Source organism: Artibeus jamaicensis, unplaced genomic scaffold (genome assembly GCF_021234435.1).
Source record: "Artibeus jamaicensis isolate MK-2021 breed Jamaican fruit bat unplaced genomic scaffold, CSHL_Jam_final contig_464, whole genome shotgun sequence".
Lineage (NCBI taxonomy): Eukaryota > Metazoa > Chordata > Mammalia > Chiroptera > Phyllostomidae > Artibeus > Artibeus jamaicensis.
The window spans coordinates 12053630-12078432 of NW_026521842.1; the positions used below are offsets into that span (position 1 = coordinate 12053630).

The 24803-nt window shown below is 39.4% G+C and overlaps 1 protein-coding gene across 5 annotated transcripts in view; it reads right to left on the reverse strand.

The window, feature by feature from the left end:
* Positions 1-679: 679 nt before the first annotated feature.
* The window catches only part of CNTNAP4 (contactin associated protein family member 4), a 254062-nt gene continuing 229938 nt past the window's right edge, over positions 680-24803 (reverse strand). For 4 of the 5 annotated variants that reach the window (XM_053666681.1, XM_053666682.1, XM_053666683.1 and 1 more), the window contains 7 exons: positions 19881-20120; positions 17810-18034; positions 16301-16434; positions 15419-15506; positions 5688-5906; positions 5283-5354; positions 680-998 (listed from right to left, as the gene is read on the reverse strand). In XM_053666681.1, coding sequence (XP_053522656.1) covers positions 805-998; positions 5283-5354; positions 5688-5906; positions 15419-15506; positions 16301-16434; positions 17810-18034; positions 19881-20120 — 1172 coding nt within the window. In that variant the 3' untranslated portion in view covers positions 680-804. The remainder of the gene's footprint in view (positions 999-5282; positions 5355-5687; positions 5907-15418; positions 15507-16300; positions 16435-17809; positions 18035-19880; positions 20121-24803) is intronic. The other variant, XM_053666685.1, reaches the window with a different exon arrangement.

Here is a 24803-nt window from a genome sequence, read left to right on the forward strand (position 1 = left end):
AACATTTCACAATCCTTGGGAAATAGACAATACCCAAGGTCTTAACCACTGCTACAACAAAACAAGAGCAAATTAAACAGAAAATTTTTAAAGGCCAGACATCACACAATGAGGACCAATGCACTTTCCGAGCATTTTTACAATGAATTCTAGGTTCAGAGCTGAATTCTGACACTCAAAACCCAATGCATTCAGAATCATTAAGAAGGGTCAAATATAGAAGAAAAGCAATACAAATAAACCAATGACAACAAAGCATCTTTCACGACTATTGGTAAATTGTATTGAATGTAATACAGAGAAAGGCAGAGGGGTTCCTTTAAATGCTTTGGGCCACTAGATGCAAACACCAGCCAAACAGGATCTCAGAAGCATTTCCAGGTCCATGAGTAACACCAGGGGACACTAAAGCAAACACAGCATATTGTTTTCAGATAAAGCAAGGCCATGGGAGTCCAGTTTTGTTATTTGACTCGAACAAAGCGATGTATGACCTGGTTGAGAGACCAGGGCTACAGCTGTAAAAACCATAGTCATGGAGCCAGTTAAGCTTTCATTTTGGATCACAGCAGCACAGCTGGAAATCAGCAGCAACATCTAATTCCTCGTCACAGAGAATCACCGCCATGGGACATGTGTCACTGGGTGTGGCCTCCCAGAGCCACGGAGAGTCTGGAAATGGCAAGATGGCAGGGCTGCAGAGTCACTGACCATACTTTCAATGCGAGAACATTTTTTTGTCCATTTAGAGCCCCTGGCTATTAAAAAACAACATCGTAATTGTAAGTTAATCATAGCAGCCAATCAGAAGAAGTACTCTTTCTGATTTTCACTGACTGCATTTTGTCTATTGAGCTCAGTTTTCAAAACAGCCTCAGCACTGTCTACATTCTCTGACCTTTTTGCCTCATTTCTCTTGTATAACCTTTTCTGCTGATAAATGCGGACAGCTATGGCAGTGATACACAGCAAGATAAAGATCACAACAGCTATCAAACCTAGTGAGAGAAGAGAAAAGAAATACAGAGTCAGAATTTTCATCTGAACAGAAACTGGGTTGACTTCATTGTTAATAAATCACAGTATAATTAGTTTCCACTTAAATCAAGCATCCAACTTCATAAATTGGAAATATCAACATTTCAGGTATTTCTAGATCCAGTGGCATCATAATATTTCAAGTTTACTTCTGACTTCTATCAACCTTGAGGGGGTCACCTCCAGTTACTCTGAATGCATATTATATTCGATTTATTTAGTGCATTTATATTTAACACACAAAGGTCTCTAAGACTATTTGGTCATTTATACTAACACACAGACAAGTTTTAATTATTTTGAAATTATAGAACAACAGTTAACATCGCAAAATAATTAAATGTGTTTTTACACTTTCATATGTAAGCACTGTAATTAAGTCGATTTTCAAAAATTTGTCATCTGTAGAATAGCATGAACAGGTTGTATGTATGAATAATTCCTGACTAATGAACTATATCAATACCCACATATAAGTATATGCAGATTATTTCTACATGAGGCATACTGATTTTTTAAAACATGTCATTGTAACTGAAACATTCACAGACCACAATTGTGAGCTATGCCGATGGTCACCTGCCCTGGCACTCCACCAGGCCAGTGGTCCTCCATGTGTAATCTGGCAGGCAGGGCCCCCGGGGACACTTTGAGGGGTCCACAGGACCAGACTTTTTATGATAGTTCTAAGATGGCTCTTTCACTGCACTGCCACATGCACTGAAATGCACAGTAGGGCTGAGGACAACGCCTGCTTCGTTAGCGTGAATTCAGGTGCAGCTACCAGAGGTGAGCAGTCGGCGAATCCATAAGTAGAAGGTTTGGGCTGCGAGGCCATCACAGCGGGGAGAGAGCCAGACTCACTGAAGAGTGTCTCTGATGAAGCGCTAGAGTTACTCATTTTATTACATCTTGACCTTTGGCTATGAGTCTTTTTAACATTTGGGGCAAAGAAATGAACATTTTTCATAAAGCGCTTTTAGTGCACCCCAAAGTATGACGGTCGTCTCCAGGAAAAGCGCCATGTGAACACGTGGGTCGTGAGCTGAACGAGTAGCGTTTTGCTTCACGGAACACCGCTTTTATGTGAAAGAATGACTGACAGACGCACTACGGTTGCTTTGACTTGGAAATTTGGCAGACGGATATTTTCTCCAAAATGAATGAAGTTTCATTTTAGAACAAAGTCTGTCCCTTGAAGAACAACTGACAATATACAGGAGTGGGCAAAAGTAGGGCTTACAGTTGTGAGTACATGAAACAGTTTATTCTTGTACTATTATTTCATATTTTGTACTTTTCTGTATGAACAACTGTAAATCTAGTTTTGCCCACCACTGTATCTGCTGCCAGTGATAAAGTCAAGCTTTCTCATGAAAGACAGAATTTGAGAATCTGTTGCCTGTCACCATGAGTTTGAGAGTTTTCTAATGAGGTCGGTATTGACTAATTTTTTTAAAATTTTCAGACAAAAGTAGGTACAATGAAAACAGCAATGTGGATTAACTCTCCTATGATAAAACTAGGAGTCTTCACTCTAATTTAAGTTAAATGTATACAACTCTAGTGGAGTCCAACCAAGCCACATGTATAAAGGGTCTCACCAGGCACAGAGGACCCCTGAGTGCATGGTTTTAGGGTCAGATTCACTGTAGCGAATGGTAATTGCCAATGACTAAGCCAACTGTTGTTTAGGTCAGCCGTATCTAAGAAGGACAGCCATATAGATAAATCTAATAAAAATGCAATAACCAAATTCTATACTTCAAATCTGAAGAATTTACTAGTGGTATGGTTATCTTTACTATTAGCCATATTAATAAATAATATTTCTAATCAGAATATCCATTTGTTGTTATATTTTACCTCTAATTTTAGAAAAGCAATAGTTGCTATAAATATCTCTATTGTCTGTGTACAAGCCTCTTGTTTAAGAAAAATATTCTGAACAATGTCAATGTAAAAAAACTGATGAAGATGTTAGAGGGTGCAGGCTCCTGCAATTACAAAATAAACACCGACATCACACTGGCCCAGAGAGGACGTTCAGTCAAATTATGAATGGACTCAGGAGCTATTTGCTCAGTGTATGTGATTTTACCCTTTAATTTGGGGAAGATGTTATGCCAGAATTTGTCATGTTTGATTTTATCTGTTATGCAAACACAAAAACCCATTCTAAATAAAACATGGTCAACTGCTGCACTCTATGGAAGGGTCACCTGAAAACCTGTACGAATGTGTTTTTATGAGGAAATCATTGAGCTCCCTCTCGTCTAAATCTGACCATCCATATTTGTGTAGTCTGGCCAGAAACCCTCACAGTATCTGGGTGACTGGTTTTTAAATGTCTTAGTAAATCAATTTTCCATCTTATATTATCCAGTGTTTGTAACTGAAGAAAAATCATCTGAAATACAGAACATTGGGGAATTAACCAATTTGGAAAACTTCTTAAGTGGATTAATTATTGTTACACTGTGGGTGCAATTTATGAATAACTAGACAATGAGTGAAGAATTCTACCATGTGCTCCCAGATGGAGAAATGCACAAGAGGAGGATATTCTGTGATTTTGCAGGTGAACTGCACATGGGCCGAGACAAGGCCTTCTGAGCTTAGATGGCCGCGACCAGTTGCTCTGCTTCTGAAGCCAAGTCCCCACAATGGTCAAGAGCAGACACCAGACCCAGATCCACAGACCCTGGCCAGTCCCTGAGCTGCAAACTTGCCTATGGTCCTTCTCTGCACCATGCATTTGAATCAAATAAGAATTTCACAGGTGACATGTAACTTCTTTTCATTCTAAAGTAACACATTATGACTTACCAACATACCTCTTCTTTACTCTGTAAATCTTGTCAATGATCTTTGCTCAAAGCTACAATATTCTAAAGAGTAAATATTTTGTTCTACCATTGGCTTGACTACACAAACACACTCTATTTATCTCTACTTGTATCTCCATCTCCCTATATATATATATATACTCATTAAATGTATATTAAATGTATATTTAACACTCATATAATGTAAATATTAAATGTATAGCAAGCACCACTATGAGACTGAGACAATTTGTTTGACTAGAAAACCTGTTCTAAAATATTGAGATTGAAAGGAGTTTTTACCATATAATATATTACTAATATATTAATGTATTTCTCTTAGAGATGCAGTTATTAACAATCCTTCTAACAGGGTTTTTGTTTTTTGTTTCTTACATGACTAATTGGGGATTCTATTTTAGGTATCTCATTTACACACCATGGATCTGATAAAAAGAAAAGCAACAAAAATAGCAATGGAGGTGTTAATATTCTCACAAAGATCTGACCAGTACTATGCTGTCAAAAAAAAAACCTACTTAAAGGAAGTTGATGTCTAGATGAATAAGGGTATAACAAATAAAACCATATGTTTTATTTGCCCAAGTAAATGCGTAATCACATTACCTGGTAATGTAATAATATAATTGTTTACTTTTTATGTCCATATAATGTACAGAATATGGAAAAAAGATGAGCTACTGAATATTTCAATTATCTTATTAGTAATATTCTTAAAATCACTAATCTGGAAGAAAAAAGTTTATTTTGGGGATTGGTATTGAATAAATTACATCTCAGAGAATCTACTGTTTCACTGCCAGAAAGACATACTTTCAATTTTTTGTTAATTCTTCAAAGTAATTATGAACCATTTTATTCCATTTACCTAATATTTGACACAAATGCATATAAAAGTATCATATTTATCAATGGCAGCACCTAAACCATGGAAACCATGTCTGTTTTACTGATCATCACAGCAACGCATATGCTTCCAATGCTACTCCCAGGTTTTTCCAACATTTGACACAATCCCTCACAGAAGCAGTGACATGTCCAAGCAGCCCTCAAACATGACACTTCTTTAAATACATTCAGAATTACCCAGGGAATGTAGATAGCCATTTTCAAGCTAAATGACATTCATTATTATACAGTTTAGCAACTATTCTTTAAGTGTGGTGCTTCAGCAAAATTATCAATTATTTATACTGAAAATCTCCAAGGAAGCTGGGAATTTAGGAAAACTCTGTAAGACAATTCAGTAAAAATGGTAAGCCCCCCCCAGGGACTTCAGCACTCAGTGCCTAACACTCAGGATTCTTTATAAATAGTTTCTTTAATGTTAACAATTCCCCATTATTAGTAATGATACTAAGACCCAAAGAAGAGCCCATTCACACTTCCCATTACCTCCAATTACCGCAGAGTCACTTTTGGTAGCATTAGCTAGGGGCTCTTTGTCATCTCTTGTTCCAGAGTGATCTGCAGTTAAAAGTAAAAAAAAAAAAGGAGAAAAAAAAAGGCGGGGTGATATAGGCAAGTAAAAAGAAGAAATTTTGAAAACTTCATAAATGTTTGAAACCAGAACAGAATGTAGGTCAGTGTGGGACCTGTTATTTTAAACTTAAGAAATGTCAACTGTAATGTCCCACATGCACAGGAAAGTGAGAGTCTGGAAAAGAAATGGCAAAGGGAACTGACTGAAAGTTAAACAGCACCAGTTCTGAGGAGGTAGCATAACAGCAGCATCGGAGGATTTTAAATCTAACAGACAAACTGCGTTTGTGTCCCAGTCAAGGAAGACCCATAGGCCACCTGCAAAGGAGTGTGTCCTTTCCCTTGATGTGGCATCGGTGCCAGCCTGGGCCACACAGCTGGACTCCGCCACGTGTCCTGAGATGGTGATGAGGGCTGGGTGGCTGGGCTGCAGAGCAGCCTTCAGGGGGGCCAGGTGGCTGAGCTGCACTGCGGAGAGACAGCCCAGGAAGCCCTGAGCCCCGGCCAGCGCTGTCTCCTGGTCAACGTCGCTGTGCTCTGCAAACACAAAGAAACAGCAATGGCAGTGGTGCAAGCGCAAACCCGAGGGACACAAACGGAACACCTGTGTCTGATAGTGCAATAGTGATGTGTGTGTGTGTGTGTGTGTGTGTGTGTGTGTACACACAGTGACTAGATTCCTGTTTCTTTTGTCTTCACTTAAGAAGTCAGATCCGTTAAATCTTTCCACAACAATTTTCAGGTTAATGAAAGCAAGACTTTAAATATGGCTAATTAAATACAATATGGCAACTCTCTGGAAATGATTAGAGCCTCCGCAAGAACAGGGCAGGTTACAAACAGAGGTGGGTTCATGATGACGTTCTTGTGAAGCAGAGGTCACACACCCGAATTTTGGGGACTGTCCCTAGTTGCTCAGGTGCCACAGTGAAAATTTCCCTGTCGTACTGTCTTCCTCCCTGTTTTTCGGTCTACCACTCAGACAGAAGCACCGGTGAGCCTCCTATAGGAATCCACACTCCCCTCAGTTCAGTGAGAGTTGAGTTACTGTGGGACTACTTTGGAACAGAGATTGGCTTGAATGCCAGAATACTAATTCATAATTTTACCATAGAGAATATATTTATATTTTATGCTTAAGGAGCATGAAATCTAAACAAGCGGAATTAATTGTAGAGCTTTGGAGTTCAAAGGTTAGCAGACTCCAAGGTATCTATCTGTCCAAGATGATCATACAATAACACGACTGCCCTCCCCTGCACTGCGCATGTGCAAAGACCATGTTTGCATTTTCATCTCTTTTTAGAAATAACATAATAGAGACTAAGTATTTATTGCATGCTTATGTGCTAGGCACTGTTCTAAGGGACTGTGTGTGAACCTTACAGTGGCCATGAGTGTCTGGGGCCAGTCATAGGGAAGGGACACTCAGCTTCCCAACATTAGTGGTCTCCCTGAGATTAGACAGCGGGCCTGATGACCGGACCCTGGGCCTGTGGGACCCCCAAGCACAAGCTTCCTTTTCTTAGGAGCCACTCTCTGATTGACAGGTTCTTTCCTTTGTTCTGCTCATGTCATGTGCAGTGCCTTTTATTTATTTTATTATTAATTTTTGGTTTGGGAGCAGCTATTCTTGAAGTAACCTTGGGCAATTCAGCCCTGATTGAACCTGTCTTGTCATAGCAAGGTTTCTGAAGGACACGTTCTTTTTCTCCACCTCCATTCACATTTTATACCTGATGGTAAAAACATGATGAACTGTAAAGCATCATGAGTATCATTTACTATAAAGAGAAATGGGAAAATGAGAGAGGTGACATCACTTTCCTGCTGTGGTGGCGGAGACAGGACTCGGCCCCAGTCACCCCACCTCTGGAGGCCGAGTCCTTGCCAGCAGGCCACCCCGCCTCACAGCGCTGGGGACAGCCCCTCTGCGGCTCGCAGGCTAGACTGTAAGCAGGGGGCCCTCGACACCCAGCACCAAGCTCTTACTCAGGAGGCACTTCATCAGTGTGTAAAAACCAAAGAACTTAGTCCCTCCACACAGCAGTCACTCATTTGAACGGATAAACATTCAAACACATATATTTTTAGAAAGACAGCATTCTTGCCTTGGAGTGTGTGTGTGTGTGTGTGTGTGTGTGTGTTTTTATTTTAACAAGAAATTAAAAGGAAATATTTTAATAGCAACATAACCTAAACAGTGTTTTTCCCATTTTTTTCTACAAGGTTAAAATCTTGAATAATAGACTTTTTAAAAAAAAATCTTACCTTATGAACAACAAACCCCCCAAAACCAAAAAAACCCAGAGTAAATAGATTAGATAAGATTCATTTCTCTGATAAAAAATCTGATACGAGGTGACTTTTAAACACTAGGCCTTCGAACTGAAAACATTTTACCTATTATAAATTATTGTATAAAAATGTTATACTATAAAAGCTCAAGTAGACAGTTAGTCAATGAATATTTATTGTTTGAGAGCTAAAGGCGTGGAGAACAAATTTGCTGCAATTCCAGCACCTTGCACTCCGGTGGGGGAGGCAGAAAATAAACACAGAAAAAAGGAGCCAATGAAAATTTTGAAGCGTGATAATGCCACCAAGAAATAAATTAGAAAATGTGATGGGATGTATCTGAAACAGAACTTCATCTCGATAATCAGGTAATTCTGTTTGCCTACTTCATGAGCCTTTTCACAGTCCTGTTCTCTTAGTAGCCTGTAGCTATTATCCGGCAGCTCCTGGCCCTTTAACTTTTCTTTATCCAAAATTTGCAAGATTCCCTGTGATGTGGAAATATCTGTCAGGCTGTTCCTAGGTGGGCACCTTCCCTCACCTATTCAGTGTCAGTCTTGGTGGGCCCTTTCAATCTGCAGACACAAGGTTTTGCTCTAGCCTGGAAAATTTCATAGATTGTGTGTGCAACTCTTGTTTCGCCCTGGCCCTTTTATCTTTCTGGACTGTGGATTATTCACACTGAGGCTGCTCTGCATATTTTCTAAGTCCTTTACTTTGCCTCTTGTTTTCTATCTTTTAGGACATATTTTTGTATGGGTCAAGTGTTTCATTTACTTTATCTTCCAGGTGATGAAGTCAATCATCAATAAAGATAATTCATTCCTGCTGAGTTCTAGAGTCTGGAAAAATCAAGAAATAAAACTTTTTTAGTTCCTCAAGTTTCATTTAGTTCCTCAAGTTTTTGTTGCTTTACTAGAATTTCCTTCAGACTCTGCCATCTGTCTCCTTGAGTAGCTTTATTTGATAGGGAATGATTCTGGTTACTTTGGTTTTTCTCCCATTTTATAGCTAACTCTTCTTAAGTATGGGTTGTTTTTCCATTACGCTAGTTGACTCGCAGTCTCTGACTTCCTTAGGTGGCTGACACACAGAGAAGGTAGACAAGATAGCCATCCATGTTGGTGAAACTGCAGGACACAGAAGCCACCCAACCCCAGAACAGAGAGGAATTGGTCCAAATTTCAAGTCATCCTCAGTAGAATGCAGGAAGTCCTCAAATTTCAGGTCATTCCTTTTTTGGCTAACAGGAAAAATGGGCACACTGATATTTTCAGTGCTGACTTTCCCCCAGTGGGAGCCAGACATCTGTGCAAGCCAAGCATTTCCAATGGGACGTGGGAATCCACACAAGTCAGGGTCTCTCCTCTTCCCCCAAGATGTGTAGGCCGACCCCAGACTCTCCTCTAATCAGAGAGCAGGGAGTCAGTCCTGTGACGCCTCCTCACTGGCAACCTCCAGTCCCCCCTCCACCTGCTGGCTGGCCCAGTGGCTCCTTGCTTTGGAAGGATCAGTGGGATGGGATTAGAATTAGGAGCACGGGGAAACTACAGGGGCTTTGCACCCGTCTCCCCAGAATTACATCCAACCAAAATTAACTGCTATATTAAATTGCTCATAGCAAAATTGGCCTTAGAAACACATAGCATCAGGTGTACCCTCTGACAACTGTGCTAACAAAGGCAATGAGCAAAAATATGCATCTTCTCTGTTACCTGAGTACCGAAATGCCAACGTCAGGTAAGGGTTTGAACAGGGAAGGGGCAGGAGTTGAAGATGAGTGTCTCCTGCTTTGCACACAATCCCGATATGACAATCTCATTTTGGGTGTTTCTGGTTATAAAAGTACTCATCTGACTCAGTCTTCTGGGTAACCTTGCCTATTTAAATATTAGCCTCAACTGTATTTTTCAACAAAGGGAATCACTTCCGCTTTACTAAAGAAGAAATCTTTACCAACAGGTCTACCAAAAAAAAAACAGAGTACCCAATAATTAAAATCTGCATGAAGTAAGTGCCTTTTTATCACTACTTCTGGAAAAGATATATGAAGCAGGTGGAAGCACAATTTACAAGGAATGAGTCATGAAATTTCTTGTGGTTCTCATAACCCTAAGAAACCAAAAACCAACAACAAAAACAGGTAGACAAAAAAGACAAAATAAAACAAAATTAAATAAAACTCGGAAGGGAAATCTAAGTAGTTTGGTCATATCTTTGAAAAGGAGCCATCTTTTCAAAGGATCTCAGTATCTCTCATCCGCAAAGATGGAGATAAGCAAGGCTTGCCTGAAAAGGGTGAACCGTGAGGACATTCCCACTACACACAGTCAATCACAACAAGGACGCGACAACAGCGAACAACAGTGGAGAAGTCCAATGGCAAGGCAGGCAGCAAATTTAATGTGGATAAAGGAGCAACCGTCATAAAAGGTATTGATTGACTTGCCAACCAAACCTGCACCTCTGATATCTGACCTTGAAAGGTCAGGTTAATACAAAAGCTATTTGTTTAGAGATGTAGATAATTATTTAGGTATTTCAAGATCTCAGGTAACCTGTACTTCTCTTGTGCTTTCAGTGTAACCTGTTTTCTCTTGTCATGTGACAAGACCTTTACAAAATCAGTGTCCTGAAGTCATCTAATTAAACTTTCTTATGGTTTCCTTTGGCTTTGAAGCAGGTTTTACGTGAAATATGTCTGAGACTGAACTTTGTTCTTAAAGCTCTTCTGAGAAGATGAAGTAGACATCCTCTTCCCTCTGACCACACACTTTATTTACATCTGGCCTAAGTCTCCACTGCAGAAACCTGAGTTACTTCCTGGCTCTGCAGCCTCAGAAGAGATAAATGACCCCATATGGGTCATTGCCTCTAAATAGACCAACGCTACTGCTCAGAATGAGTAAAAACCATCTTCAGGCTTTTAGAAAACTCTAAACTCTAACATAAAACATAATCCATGATCAGGACTCATAACTTAATCTTACCGCGAGTTTTGGATATAAAGAGAAAATGTAATGCGGCCTACAAATTATGGGAGAATATGAACTGAGTTGGTCTGATGCAGCCGGTTCTCCCCACCCCCACCAGGATGCATCTACAGATTGCTGTTGGTGGTGTTCTTGCACCATTACCCACCTGTAATAAACAGTCATTGTGAACTACACTCTGCCTTCAAACAGTGATTTTTCAGTCATTTTCCAATAGGTTAAATTATATCATTATTCAAAATATGGGCACATTTTCCATGAGAGGTTTTATGCAATTTCAAGATTACGTAATGATCTTGAGATATTTTTCCTTTGTGGCGGAACTGATCCAATAAAAGCTTCAAGATTAGCAACACAACTTCATACCTTCAAATTTTTTTGATTAATTACATCTTAGAGAGATCTCTTTTCATATAATTTTTGAGTAAACAGTTCTCTTAAAGGAGCTGATTGAGGAACCATTAACGTTGGCACTGGTGCTTCATACAGTCTGAACAACGCACTTAACGAGGAAATGGCATCGGGCTGTCTCTGCCTGTTCAGCAGGAGAACCACAAAGGAAGGAATGGCTTTTTCTTTGTCCTCCAGTGCTCACTTCTACGAGTGAAGATGAACTGTAGGAACAATTTTTCACTTCAATCATCAGTAATGAGCATGACTAGCAGATATCAAGCAGGAAGAGCAATTTTTATGTAACAATACCAAATTGTACCATGATGACATGAAAACCATCTCTGACCCTTTATTACAATTAGCAGACAACAAGAGCAGAATTCAGTTTCATCATTCTTATTCGGAGGAGTCCTACAGCTCATTAGACTGGACTGTCCAGTATCTCTTGGCTGTGGCCGTGCTCTCTGGGGTCCTGAATCCACCCCCTGCCAATTCCCTCTGCTCGCTCTCTTTCTCCCTCTCTCTCATCAGTGCCTGTTCTTTAATAAATTTACTCACACAATAGTGTAAGCCCCTGAGCACGGGGTTTTTTTTAACTTAATCCTGGTACAGATACATTTTAAAGCATGTTAGTAATTTAAAAAATAAACAATCACTTTCTCTTTTTATTCTAGAGATTATTCTAGTTTTATCATCATATGAAGGTTTCTAGATTTGGCAGTTGATAATACACAATCTGGGATTTGTGATGTTGCTTTTATCATTTGGTGTTTTTTGAAGTGCGAGTGAAGCTCCATGTTTTATTACATCTGGGACAGCGGTGGGGCGGGGGTCGCTGTCTGAGGAGCACGCCCGCCAGCCCTCACTGCCCCCAAAACATCCTTGTGATGGTATACCACTGAGAGCGTCCCACGGTCTGCCTTATCATTCGCTGTACAATTAAAATCAGATAACACGTTCCGGCATCATGAACGGCCTTTGGCATTGGGACCTGACACTTCTGACCTACGCTTATACATCAAGACGAGGACAAACACTGTTTGTGGGCTTCTAGGTCTGGCCAGTTCAGAAGAATACAGCTAACTCTCTGAAAATGACTGAAGCAAGGATGAAGTCACACCATGCGTTGAAGAAGTCTACGACATTTTAATTGTTACAATATTCAAAAGTCAACTTGAGGAACATCTTTGATTTTAAGTAGTTTGCAAGATTGAAGTCACACTATGTATTGAAGACATTCTCTAACACTTTAAATGTTAAAGTACTAAAAAATATATCAACCTGCTAAATAAAAAATATTTTTTTCAATAGCTTTCTTACTTCTCTTGTTCTAAACTGTACTTCTCTGTTAACACTTGCTTTAAAGTAACCAGTCCATGATCTTCAGAGGCTTGGCCCAGTACATTTACAAAATCCCAGCACCCTGCGGATACACCTTTTTCCCTCACCACTAGGCTTTGCAGCATATTTTACAGAAAGGGTTTCTGACACATTGCAGAGCGGTCTCAAAGCTCCTCGGTGCAGACTGAGTGGATGTCCTCTCCTTGTTGACGACGCACTTTATTTACGTCTGGCCCAAATCTCCACCATGGCATCTGGGTGGACTGCCTGGCTCAGTGGCCCCGGAAGAGTGCAGCAATCGTGATCAGACACCACAGGGAGGCTACTGCTCAGAGTGAGGAACAGTGGCCTCCAGCTTTTACTTAAAATGAATCAGAAAACTATCCTAACATAGAAAAGTATCTGGATACAAAATTCAGAGCTTGATTTTACAGTGAATTATAAATATGCAGCAAATTTAATGTACTTTAGTCATGACAGGAGGATCTGGTTGGTTAAACCCTTGATGTTTTTCTACCATGGCTCCCAACTTAATACATTATTATTGCCAAAGTCAGTGAGTCCTTAAGTACTTTAAGTGTGATAGGGATTTAGAGATGGTTTTTATGTCAACATAGTACAGTTTCATATTGGTTCTTAAAATTTACCCTCCTTTCTCAGTGTCTGCCCCTAATGTCAACACGGACAGTCATCCAAAACCCCGTAGTTCTTCCTCAATGTAAGAAATGAGCACCGGACACAGCGGGCGTGGGAAGGCATTCCCTTTGCTTCTGGGTTTCCATCTGAAACGGCAGCAGGCGGCCCCGTCCCTGAGTCTTTGGTGGAAACTGGAGGTAAATTACAACTCCAAAAAAAGCAAATGGTTAATGTTTACATTCTGCTCCCTTAAAAGAAATATTCAGAAATTATAAAGCAGCATGAGTATTTTAATTTCTTTTAATTTGGAGGATGATTTGGGACTATTTTATCTAAAGCAACATAGGGTACATTACACTCGATTAGGCACAGAGCAACATTTTGTCTAACTATTGCGTGTGTGCCTGCTAACCATAAGCTCTGTGAGGGCAGAAGCAATGTCTACTGTGCTGAGTGACATTCTCTGTGTTACATAACAGGTGATCACAAACTTTGTGTCAAATGAGTCCATGAGCCGAATGGGCTTACAAAAATGAAAAGCATACTTGACAAGCAGGGGTCAGTAAGAATGGGCCTTGCAGACTTCAACATGGGGAGAGTAGCTGACCAAGAGCCCCTGCGGCCAGGCTGAGAAATGCATCGCTACATTTGAGCCAAGGCCATGCTTCCCAAGGGCAGCTCCCAGCCAGTGGCTGGTCACAGCAGGGACTCTAGTGCAGGAACACTGGGACTCCTCCTCCTCCTCCTACCCTTTGGATCCCCAAAGGGTATGTGACCTCTCTAAGACTACACAGAAGGCCAGGATAGTTCCATCTAGCTCTCCCTCCCCCTCCTTCATTTAGAGGCAGAAGTGCATGACCATCAGATGCAGTGCAGTCTGGGCCAGCTCCCTCCTTCTATCCTCTCTCACTGGCGCTCCCTTAATGAAATCCTCACATGGTTAGTTTTGTCATGTCAGCTGCTTCCTGGAGGACCCGGACTAATGTAATAAGAAACTTCAAAATTAATAGCTCCATTTTAGCATCTATTTTACTATAAATTAATATACTACATTAAAATATAATAATATACTACATAGCATTTTATTGTAATGTCATATACCACACTAAATTTGATCATAAATTATCAGTCTCCTTTGAAATGATTTGAACTTGGCATTAGTCCTCAGTCAAGGTCCACGCCTTAGACACATGTCAAGTGAGTTCTTTCCTACACTTTCAGAAGAATGAGTAGCAGTCATTGCTGAATTTGGACTTTAATCTTATTTTTCAGCATGAGCAATATGCATTTGAATAATATGCTATTCTTGAATAAAAACACTAATATCTTTAATTCCCTACTAATCTCCTCTATTTACTTACAAAAGGGGGAATAAATATTCGTGCAATGGATGCTATTATTCTCCTGTCTGGTTAATACAATCCTTCTAGTAGAATGCAGATCAGTGTCCCAATTCTTTTATAATATATTTAACACAGTTCTACTCACAAAAAGTAGTTTCATCAGTAACTCCGGCATTAAATTTGAAGATGTTATTTCTTCAAAAAGACGATTTTATCGACATTATGAATAATTGTTAGAATTTTCTATCTTGTATTTTACATGTTTATGTAATGCCTCATCTGAGATCCTACTACACTGAGGAAGTCTTGAGCTGAGGATCTGTTATAATGATTTGATTTTTTTATTACTGTAGTTGAATTTATATAATTTACACTATGAAACAGACTTAAAATATTTCAGTCACGCTCCCCAATGTCTCCATGGTACTCTGCACGCATTCTGTGTGACCACCGTGGCACGCTGGAAGAACACTGCGACTCAGGACATGTCCTTTGTTCAGGGAATAAGTTTGGGTGCACATCATAGAAAGTCAATAAATATTTATAAACTTAACTATTAACCTCCTCAAAGGCCAATATTTTGATCATTCACCCATGTGTTTAATCAAACATTCTCAAGATGGTGAGATTATGTACAAGGAATGAGAGGAGTGATTAAGCAGGGGACAAATCATTGAAAAGGTCATGAAAATTTAAACCAGTTTACTATCTTGGACAAAATAGTCAGGTTGCCTGTTATTTCAACCTTTAGTATTTGATACTTTTGAAGTGTGAGAACAGTATGGTGCCTCGTTGTGCAGGAGTGGCATTATAGAGGAGAATGCCCCCACTCACAACTACATGGGCCTCTGAGAAAGTGCCGTTGCTGCCTGATCACTCCCTTCATAATTAAAACAAGGCAAGAGATTTCTTTTGGCGTGATGAATTTGCATGTGGTGTTTGCATGTGTGTGTGTGTGTGTGTGTGTGTGTGTGTTTGGAATACGACTCTTCTGACCCATGTTTAAGCACTATAATCAGAGGAGAGATTGTTTTCTTTTACTCACCTAAAATCCGGCCCAGTACAAGAGATTTGACTGCGCTGAATTCTGTACCTGATGACAGGTAGACTTGTCTCCTTGCATTCTCATCAATCTACAAAATTGTTTCATGAGATGCAAAAATCCAGATGGATGCCATTTCATTGAGGACAGGAAGCAAAGGAAGACAAAAAATATATATATAATAGGCAACTGTTAGTATAACCCCAAAGACTTAGGAAAAAATTCAGAGACTTATTAGCTATTTATAAAGTTGAATATTATTTTCTAAACTATTTCTATCGTACCCTCAGATGCCACTGCACCCCACCTTCTGTATCCTCAATCACTTAATTTTTCTCCACTATAAAAGAAAAATAAAATCGGGGGAACCAATATTGTTTTTTCACTTGACTTATGTAGCTAAGAAATTTTCCTTTACCAGGGGGCTGAAACATTAGTGCTTTTCTTCAAAAGCTGGTAGAGTAACTAATCCCACTTTCTCTGCTGTGGTTCTCACTTTTTATGTCCTATTCTGATATGGCGATAACTAATTTCTGCACTAGAATTATGGCTGCATCTAGACCCATCGGAGTAAAGAGGTTTCGTCAGGACACTAACGGTTCTGCCAGCAGTGCACTATCATAAGTGAGACAGCATTTCCCTCCGGAACAGCAAAACACAGGGGAAATTTGCATATTTAAGTATCAAATACTAACAACATCTTGGACAGAATCTTATCCCCAAAAAGACTCTGACCACGTTTGTTGGTCTGGGTATGATCTCTACACAAGCAGCACTGAAAGGCTGTCTTTGTTGATTCCATTCATTATCCCATTTCTGCAGTGGGTCCTTCATGGTGGGCAGTCCTAATCAGAGCCGCTTCCTCTCCCAGGTTTACTGTGTTACCTCTACGAAGACCACTCCCTCTTCTCTGTTAATCTTGATGCGGTGAAGCTGCCCATCAGCCATGTTCTTGAAATCAAAGGTAACAACATCAGGTTCTTGATATCTATTTAGCTTGTACCTGATCTGCAAACTTCCTAAAGTAGAGGGGAAAATTATGTTTTTACTGAAAGTTGTATTTTAAGAATTACATATAAAATTAAGAGTACCTTCTTTGTCATTTAGTAATTTCTGGGGAAAATTCACAATAGTTTGGGTGTTTTCTTTCATCATAACTCCTAGAAGTTGGTTTCTGTGAGAAATTGCACTACTTTCAAAATCAAGACCAAGCATGTTGCCAATAAGCAATCTTTTTCCTGAAAATCTTTCATTTTTTCCCCTAAAAATCAATATGCAATTAAGAAAACACAAATCTCTGTACTAGCGTCTCACTAAAAAAATAAGACTTGGTATATTATAAAATGCCAAACTACTGTGGGATGTTGTAACAGCATTCTATTTTTATAATCTCATCTGATTAAAAATATATCTCCTGAAATGTGACTCATAAAATCATTATAAGCGCATGCAGTTTACTAAGGATGAGAAATATTTGGTCAAGCGGTAATGATCATAAACTTTGGAATAAAATTAGGGTAAAACAAATGGTTTTAAGCCAAACTTACTGTTAGAACAATAGTACTCAATTGCCTGTAAAGAAGCCAATTAATTCATAGAACATCTCCCAATTTAACAAGGAAAATGTCCTAACATATAGATAAACTTTAAGCTCAAAATGTATACAGTGAGGGTAAATGATACTTATTGAACAATACTATTTTTACTTTGGCATTCAGTGCCCTTGGTTCACATTTGATTTGGTTGAAATGATATAGTCACACATTTTTAAATGTGTTTATTTTTTTCATGCAGAGAATATACTTATAAAATTGTTATCTTTAATCAGAATAGAGTGGAGAGAAAAAAGCAGCCAACAGTCTCCACAAGGTGTCCGGAGTGCACGCACGTCCTAATGTGTGCGCCCCAGCATTCCCCACTACTAGTTTATTGCCTACAGTTAGAATCCTCCGACTATTTTGTAGGCATCTTCTTATGCATAACACCAGTTTGTTAACATTCCTTCAACATTTTGTGCTTTGACTTGGAGGACATATTTGTTATGTACAGAGCACTCTTATTTCTTGAACCACAAAACTGATACTGATATTTATATGGAATAGTAAAGAGCTTCTAGCCATAATAAAACATAACAATATTTTATATAAATAAAGTAAAATTTATATTGGATATGTATAATCATCAAAATTGCAAAGAAATAAAGATAGCTCAATTACTTTAATTCTTTTAGATTCAATTTATAGGATAGTACTGAAAAAACACAATTGAACACCCGAAACAGGCACACTTTTCTTCCTGTTTGTAGTCGGAGAAGCAAGAATACGGAATGATCCCCATTATTACTGATGCAATGCTCTAACTCAATTTTCTCTCTCTCATCTAAAAAGCACTCACCATTTTTGGCAATGATAACTGAAAGATATTCTTTATAAAAGGAGCTCACATACAGCAGTAAGCTTGGTGTCCGTGTTGTTCGGAAGCTAAATGTGATCATTTCTCGGCTCAGCTTCATATCACCATGAAATGAAGCAGCGTGGGAGCTGGAGTTTTTACTTAAGGAATAATTTTCTTGAAAATTATAAATCACAGATGAGCCAGGCCCAAAGTATGCAGCAATCTCTGAAATGATATACACATTTTACATTAAAAAAATTAAGTCCAGGGATCTTGTTTCAGTTATTAACTGATACTTTTAATTAAAAATAACAAATTATATAAGTATAACAAATACCCTCAAACCAGAATTAAATAACACTGTAAATTAACAGAGCTTTCACCATGGTCATTGAAATGACTTTATGTTAGAATTATATATAATTACTTCACTAATTAATCTTATAATTGAAAGCTTACTGCTCTGCTGAGTTTAAACATAACCAGGCTTCTTGACTTTCATCTGCCTTACCACCCACCCATTTTCTTATTTAAATTTTAAGTCTCATCTATTTTCTTGTAGCCAGAATAGACCAGTCTTCCTGCTTTAGGAAGAAAGGAAGTTTGAGGGATCCTACTACCTTCCAGAATCTGAAGACTTCCTTGTATTTCCTGCACACTACAATAAGAGTAAGTCTAACATTAACAGGAGAGAGGAGAAGCGGGCATTTGTGTAGCAGTGATCAACATAAGGAACTATCCAGCCTCTTTTAATTCAATTTTCAAAAGCAGAGTCTTTTACTTATGAGATCAATATCCCAAATTCACACACACACACACACACACACCCAAACGTGGTTGTATAGAATGAAGAGGGCAGTGGGAAGGATAGTCAGTGTCGGATCCAGAAGCCTGATTCTTTCCATTCCTATGCAGGGCCAGCTGTTGGATATGAGCTGTAGACGATGCTTACAGGTAATATAGCAATGTTCTCACTCCCTTGGCACTTCAGGCAATTTTCCTTTTATTATATGTATGATTATATGCTTTTTACATTCGATATAATATGTGGATGCCGAGTAACATCCCTGATTGCACTTAGGATGAGCCGGAAATCATGTCGATACAGAGATCAGACACATTCTTGTGACCAGGCAGTTTTCATTCTAAGTTGCAACATGAAAAGTCTCCAAAGAAGGCTCCAGCCATGTGTGATTTATGACTTCAGGTTAACTTGAAATTATAACTTGTTCCTGGGGAAAAGCAGGTGACTTGCAGAGTGCACTTTGACATCTGTTCATTAAATAATCCCAAATGCTTCCTTTGCAAATTGGAGGTGGCTTCAATTTGGAGCCAATTTTTGTTCGCCTCCTTTCAGAAAAGGTTCACTAACCCAGAAACACTTAAATAAAGCAATTGAATTAAACTGAATGGCAGTTTTCTATGAGAAACTATGAAAGTTTAACAAACGTTTGTATATTCAGAAACATCCGTCCAGAACACTTAAAACTGCACTCAATTCTTTTTTCTTCCAGGATGCAGATCAGTGAACAAGAACATCTGAAACACATTCCACTGTTTTACTTCACAGTCAGATATTCGGTATATAGAGCAAAATGCCCATATTTTGTTACACATCAGTATTTAATTAAAAAGGTATTTATATTCCTGGAAGAAGATGTTTGGATAAAGCAAGCAAACAAGCTGACAGTATGTCCTAGATTTTCCTGCATTCTTGACTATCTTCATCAAAAATAACAATAATTCCTTTAATGACTTTAAAACAAAGAATTGCCCAAAGGAGCAGGTTGTTGACAATCATATTAAGAGCATCAATATTAAATAGGAAAAAAATCAGTTTGACCAGCTAACACTTTAAGACAGCCACAGGCAACTATTAGAGGATTTATCATCAATAGATATTTTTTAACAAATAAGGAAGTGTGATTAGCGTAAAACAGTAATTTGCCAAAAAAAAAAAAAAGAGAGAAATGGGAATATTTTTGTGTCAAAGAGCTACAAAGACAAGAACTGTTAGACGAGTATTCACGCAGGACTCATTTTCCTGCTGGGGCACTGCACGTGTCCTTACCATCAGAGCAGAACGGCCCAGCGTAGGCAGAGAAGGTGCAGTCACACGAGAACCCGCGGGGCTTTTCTCTGCACCTCCCTCCGTTCCGACACAACTTCCCATAGCTGCTGCAATGGCCTCTGCAGCCCGGCTCCACTCCGGGAGTCACCTTGGCTCTCTCCTCCAGGTCCAGGGCCAGTCCGTTCAACTGCAGAGACCGGATGCATCCCAGGAAGCCCCTCTGTCGGGTGGCCGTCCCACCTACAAGGGAAATACTGCAAATGGAAACACGTTCCTAGGTTTTTAATTCAGGATTTAAAGACCAAACAAAACTGAGGCCTCACAGAGAACGGGAAAAACTGTGGCCTTATAGAAAATGGCAAAAATTTAAAAGAGCAAACACAAAATTTGGAAAGCACGATTTGTGACTGAACATTAAAAGACTCAAAAAATATATAACATTAGTTCAATATTTTTCCAGAAGATGAATTTGTTACATGTTTGTTTTCTAAAAAAATTTATTAAACTTAATTGGGGAGGTTGTTTTAAAAAATTAGTTGCTTTATTTCAAAGAACAAAATAAAGGCTACATCTTACTTCAAAAATAACAGTGAGATGTATTGATGTTCTTATGTAGGAAGTGTTTTTTGAAATTGTAAATAAGAATATGTTTAAGGGCAAGCATAGTTCATCTTTCATATTGAAAGATGATGCTGGTGCTGAAACAATTTTAATCCAGTGGGAATTATAAGGAAATCCTTGCATTCTCCTAACTTGGCTGTGCCTTGATGTGATTTTTTAGTTGGTTTCTGTTGTCGTTGTTGAATTTTTTTCCACATGTTGGTCCAGCATTCATTGTTTGAAGCTTAGAAAGATTCTCAACGAAACAGGGAAGGGGACTGATGGAGAAATACAGTGCCACAACATATACTGAATAATACACAACAAGATGTACCTAGAGGTGTAAAATGTCTGGATGGGTGCAGACCCTGTTATCCTAAGGCAGAGGTTCTCAAACTTTAAGGAATATGAATATCCATGGAAGGACTTCATAAATATACAGACTCAGGAACTCACCCCCCAAAATACTGACTCTGTGGGCCAGGAATAGAGCTGTGAATCGAAACACTCGACAGTCCTCACAGGTACATCTTACTAAGATGATCATCTGACCACCACATTTAATCACTATTCTTATAGGAATGTAAGCTCTAGGTGAACTTTCACATAAGTTCGCGTCCAGAAATACCATAAATTAATGCTTAAAACCTGAAGTGGCAAAATAGTAGCCTAATCTAATTTATTTGAGCAATTCTACTGCAAGAATTGCTCACGTGGTCATGGGACTTCTAAACACGAGCTTGTCTTAGAACAGATGGTGCTGCCGCCCCACCAGGCCATCTTACCTGCTCCGTGCATGTTCCATACATGTTCCATACATGTTTGCTCCCTCTGATCCAGTTCATTCCACTAGCTTTTCACCTAGTCTTAATTATTTAAAACCACCTTATCCTCAGAGACTGAACATTTTTTTCAATTTCATAAACAAAACTTCACCAGAAAGACCCTAAGTAAATATTCGTCCCCATCGACTAGGCTCTACGTTTTACCAATTTCTTTCGTTTACCACGCCGCCCTCCATCAGAGCGCACAGTCAATAGTGCTGCTGCTTTAACCAGGTGGCATCCCCAGCACACAGCACAGTGCCTGGGCCATAACGGCTGGGCAATAACTATTCATAACAAATTAATTAGCAACCAACACTAATAACAACTAATCATTAACACTCACTTTATTACTAATTATTAATTAACACAGGTGTTACTTAAACCAGATAATACCTCCAACTGGGTATTATCTGGGAGACAAGAGCTTGGTGCTTCAAAGTTTGACGAGAGAAACACTTTTTGCTACACAGGGATGTTTGGGTCCCTGAGAATGAAGATAAAACTCAATGAATATATTACATAATAAGTCAGTTCCTTATTGTTGGATAATGAAATACTGTGAAGAGGAAAGGAAAAGAACTTCTAAGAACTTTGGACTCTTGGCACTAACTGCTCTTTATAATTCAGATTCAGAGACATAATGGTCTCTGTTCAGAAGGCTGTATTTAAATGTCTGTATTCAAATTGCCTAAATTGACATAATTTGTGCCTCTTCAATGAAGAATATAAAAGTTTTCAGGGCGTGGGTCAGATTTTCTGTTCCTAACTCCAAACGCAGGGGTGTGTGCAGCCAAATGCATTCCATTTCCAGTGTGCGTGGGCGTGAAGAGGAGTTGATTTTTTCCCCTTTCTTTTTCCTTTTTCTTATTGTTGTTCAAGTACAGTTGTCTCCATTTTCCTCCCACCACTGCTCCAAACCTTAGCCATCCCCACCTCCCACCCTCGATCCTCTCCCCCTTTGGCTTTGTCCATGAGTCTTTTATACCTGTTCCTGACAACCCTCCCCTCTTTTCTCCCTATTATCCCCTCCCACCTCTCCTCTGGTTACTGTCAGTTTGCTCTTAATTTCAACATGTCTGGTTATATTTTGCTTGTTTGTTTTTTTGATTGGGTTCCACTTATAGGTGAGATCATATGGTATTTGTCTTTCATTGCTTGGCTTATTTCACTTGGCATAATGCTCTCTAGTTCCATCCTTGCTGTTGTAAAGGGTACGAGCTCCTTCTTTCTTTCTGATGCACAGTATTCCATAGTGTAAATGTATCAGAGTGATATGATAGTATACACAGAAAATCCTATAGACTTCATCAAAAAGAGCTGATTTCATCCCAGTTCCGAAAAGCTGGCCATTTTCTCATGTCATTCACCTCCATGTACTCAATCTCATGTCATTCGTACAGTCTCTCTTCTGCCTTCTTCTCAGGACTTTTCTCTTCCATATAAAAGCTGCTGCTCACCTTAGCTTCAGACCTCTCTACTCTCCCATCTGCTAACACAACTCAGTAAAAATGTCTAGGACTCAGAGTTAGATCTTTGACAGACACTTCCGGCCTCCTTGCTGGACTTTTCTTTCCTGAGTAAGGTAGCCTGCAGCTGTGGCTTTAGGTTCAGCCCGGGAACTCTTTGGAGGAGAAACAGATCTGGAGTAGAGGTGTACTCCTGGTATATTTCTTTCATTTACTTCATGCGACAGTACTTCAAATCATGCCATGTAGTTTATATACATTGTAATGTTAAATCGCGGTCTGTTATGCATTTGTTACTCTGAGCCTTCCTGACTCTGATTTATCTCAGTCTGCAAAGGAACACGGTACTAACTAAATCACTCCAAGACCAACAACTGAATACAATCCATTTTTAACTATTCCAACATACCTATTCTTGCTTGTTTAATTTTGTTTTGGGTCATGTGATAAGACACCAAAGGCAGAGAGAAACCCAAGGCTGGACCATGGGCAGAGCTCAGTGATTTTAGAATGTATCTAGTTAGAGGCAGAGGCAGGACCAGAAGCTACAGGTGGCCTTTTGTTACAAGGAAACTTTTTTTCTCTCCACCAAATTATGGTCAAATAAGAAAACTTCCATTTTCCTCTGCTCCTCAGGTCATTTTCAGTTGGCATGGCACCGCAGCCCTGCAAGTTTTGTTTAGAAGATATCTGCTGGGCCCTGCGTCAGGCCCCGGGGGCACAGAGTTGCACGCAGATGACCTCGCTCTCAAAGACCTCCCAGTCCAGTTTCGATTTAGCCAGAACACGCATAATCACTCCATGATGTTGCAGGAATCAGATACCAGGTGGAGAGTAAGGTCAGAGGATTGGGATATTAACAGGTAAAATATATGTCTATATGTGTGAAACACATGCTTAAACAGTATTTGTAGAACAAAATCAACGCTCAGCTTTGTAAACAGCACTTCTTAATTCTGTACTATTAAAGAGTTAATGTGTACCCAGTCAAATAGTTTTAAACTACCTTTTTAAATTATCAAAAAAGTAATGTCTAAATAAATATAAACATAGGTGTCATACATGCATGGGGGATTTTTACCTTTACTGTTAGGTTTCAAGTTAAAAGCATTTTGAGATGTAACTATTCTGGAAAACATGCGTATTATAAATAGGATCTGATTTAAAAGCGTAATTAAAGATTCCAATGTCTTTTCAGGATTGGAGTATGTCCAATTAAAATAAGCTGCAGTTTGATGAATTGATTCTGGATGTTTCTGCTGAGCTATTATATTTGGAACCATCTTCCAATTAATTTTCTATCAGTTTATCTGCCATACTACACCAGACAGAATGAATTCCAGAATTTCCTGAACACCGAGCATTTTGGGAGAGAAGTGCCTAGCCTGTCTGTGTGGATGGACGTACCTGAGCTTGTTCACTTACAAACAGCCGGGGTGCTGCACCTACGTGAGTGCACAAGGTGCTGGGCAGAGACCAAGCAAGCCCGATCCTTTTACCTTGCTCATTCCTCTCAGGGAGTCAGTCTAAGACAGACGCTATTGTCACAGAGAACAGAGCTGCCTCTTTCCTGTGCCAATTTTCCATGACCTTTTTTTGCATGGCTTCTTGTGGCAGGAAGACCTTAAATTTTTAATGGGCAATAATTTATGTTCTATGCTTGGCTATATTGAGGATTAATTGGGAACAAGTGCATAATTCGCTCAGGGGCCCTAGAGAAAGAAAGAAATCAAGATCTCCATGCTTCTCTTTAAAATTCGAAGTTATGAAAGCTTGTCTGGCAGCACACAGGAGCTCTCCCTGACCATGGCATTGTGGCAGGAAAAGGAGCTGAGACCCAGAGTGCAGGTTAGCTTGCTGCACGCAGGCTGGGCCCAGGACCAAGGCAGGGTATGGAAGGAGAAAAGTGGTCTTCTGTGCATCATGCACTGGGCCGTTGGTCCTTTCCTACCCAGGCATGCTGGGGAAAAGACGGTCCTGCAGCAGTGAGGGTGTAAGTTCGTGCGGAGGGCTAGGAGATGGGAAGCCCG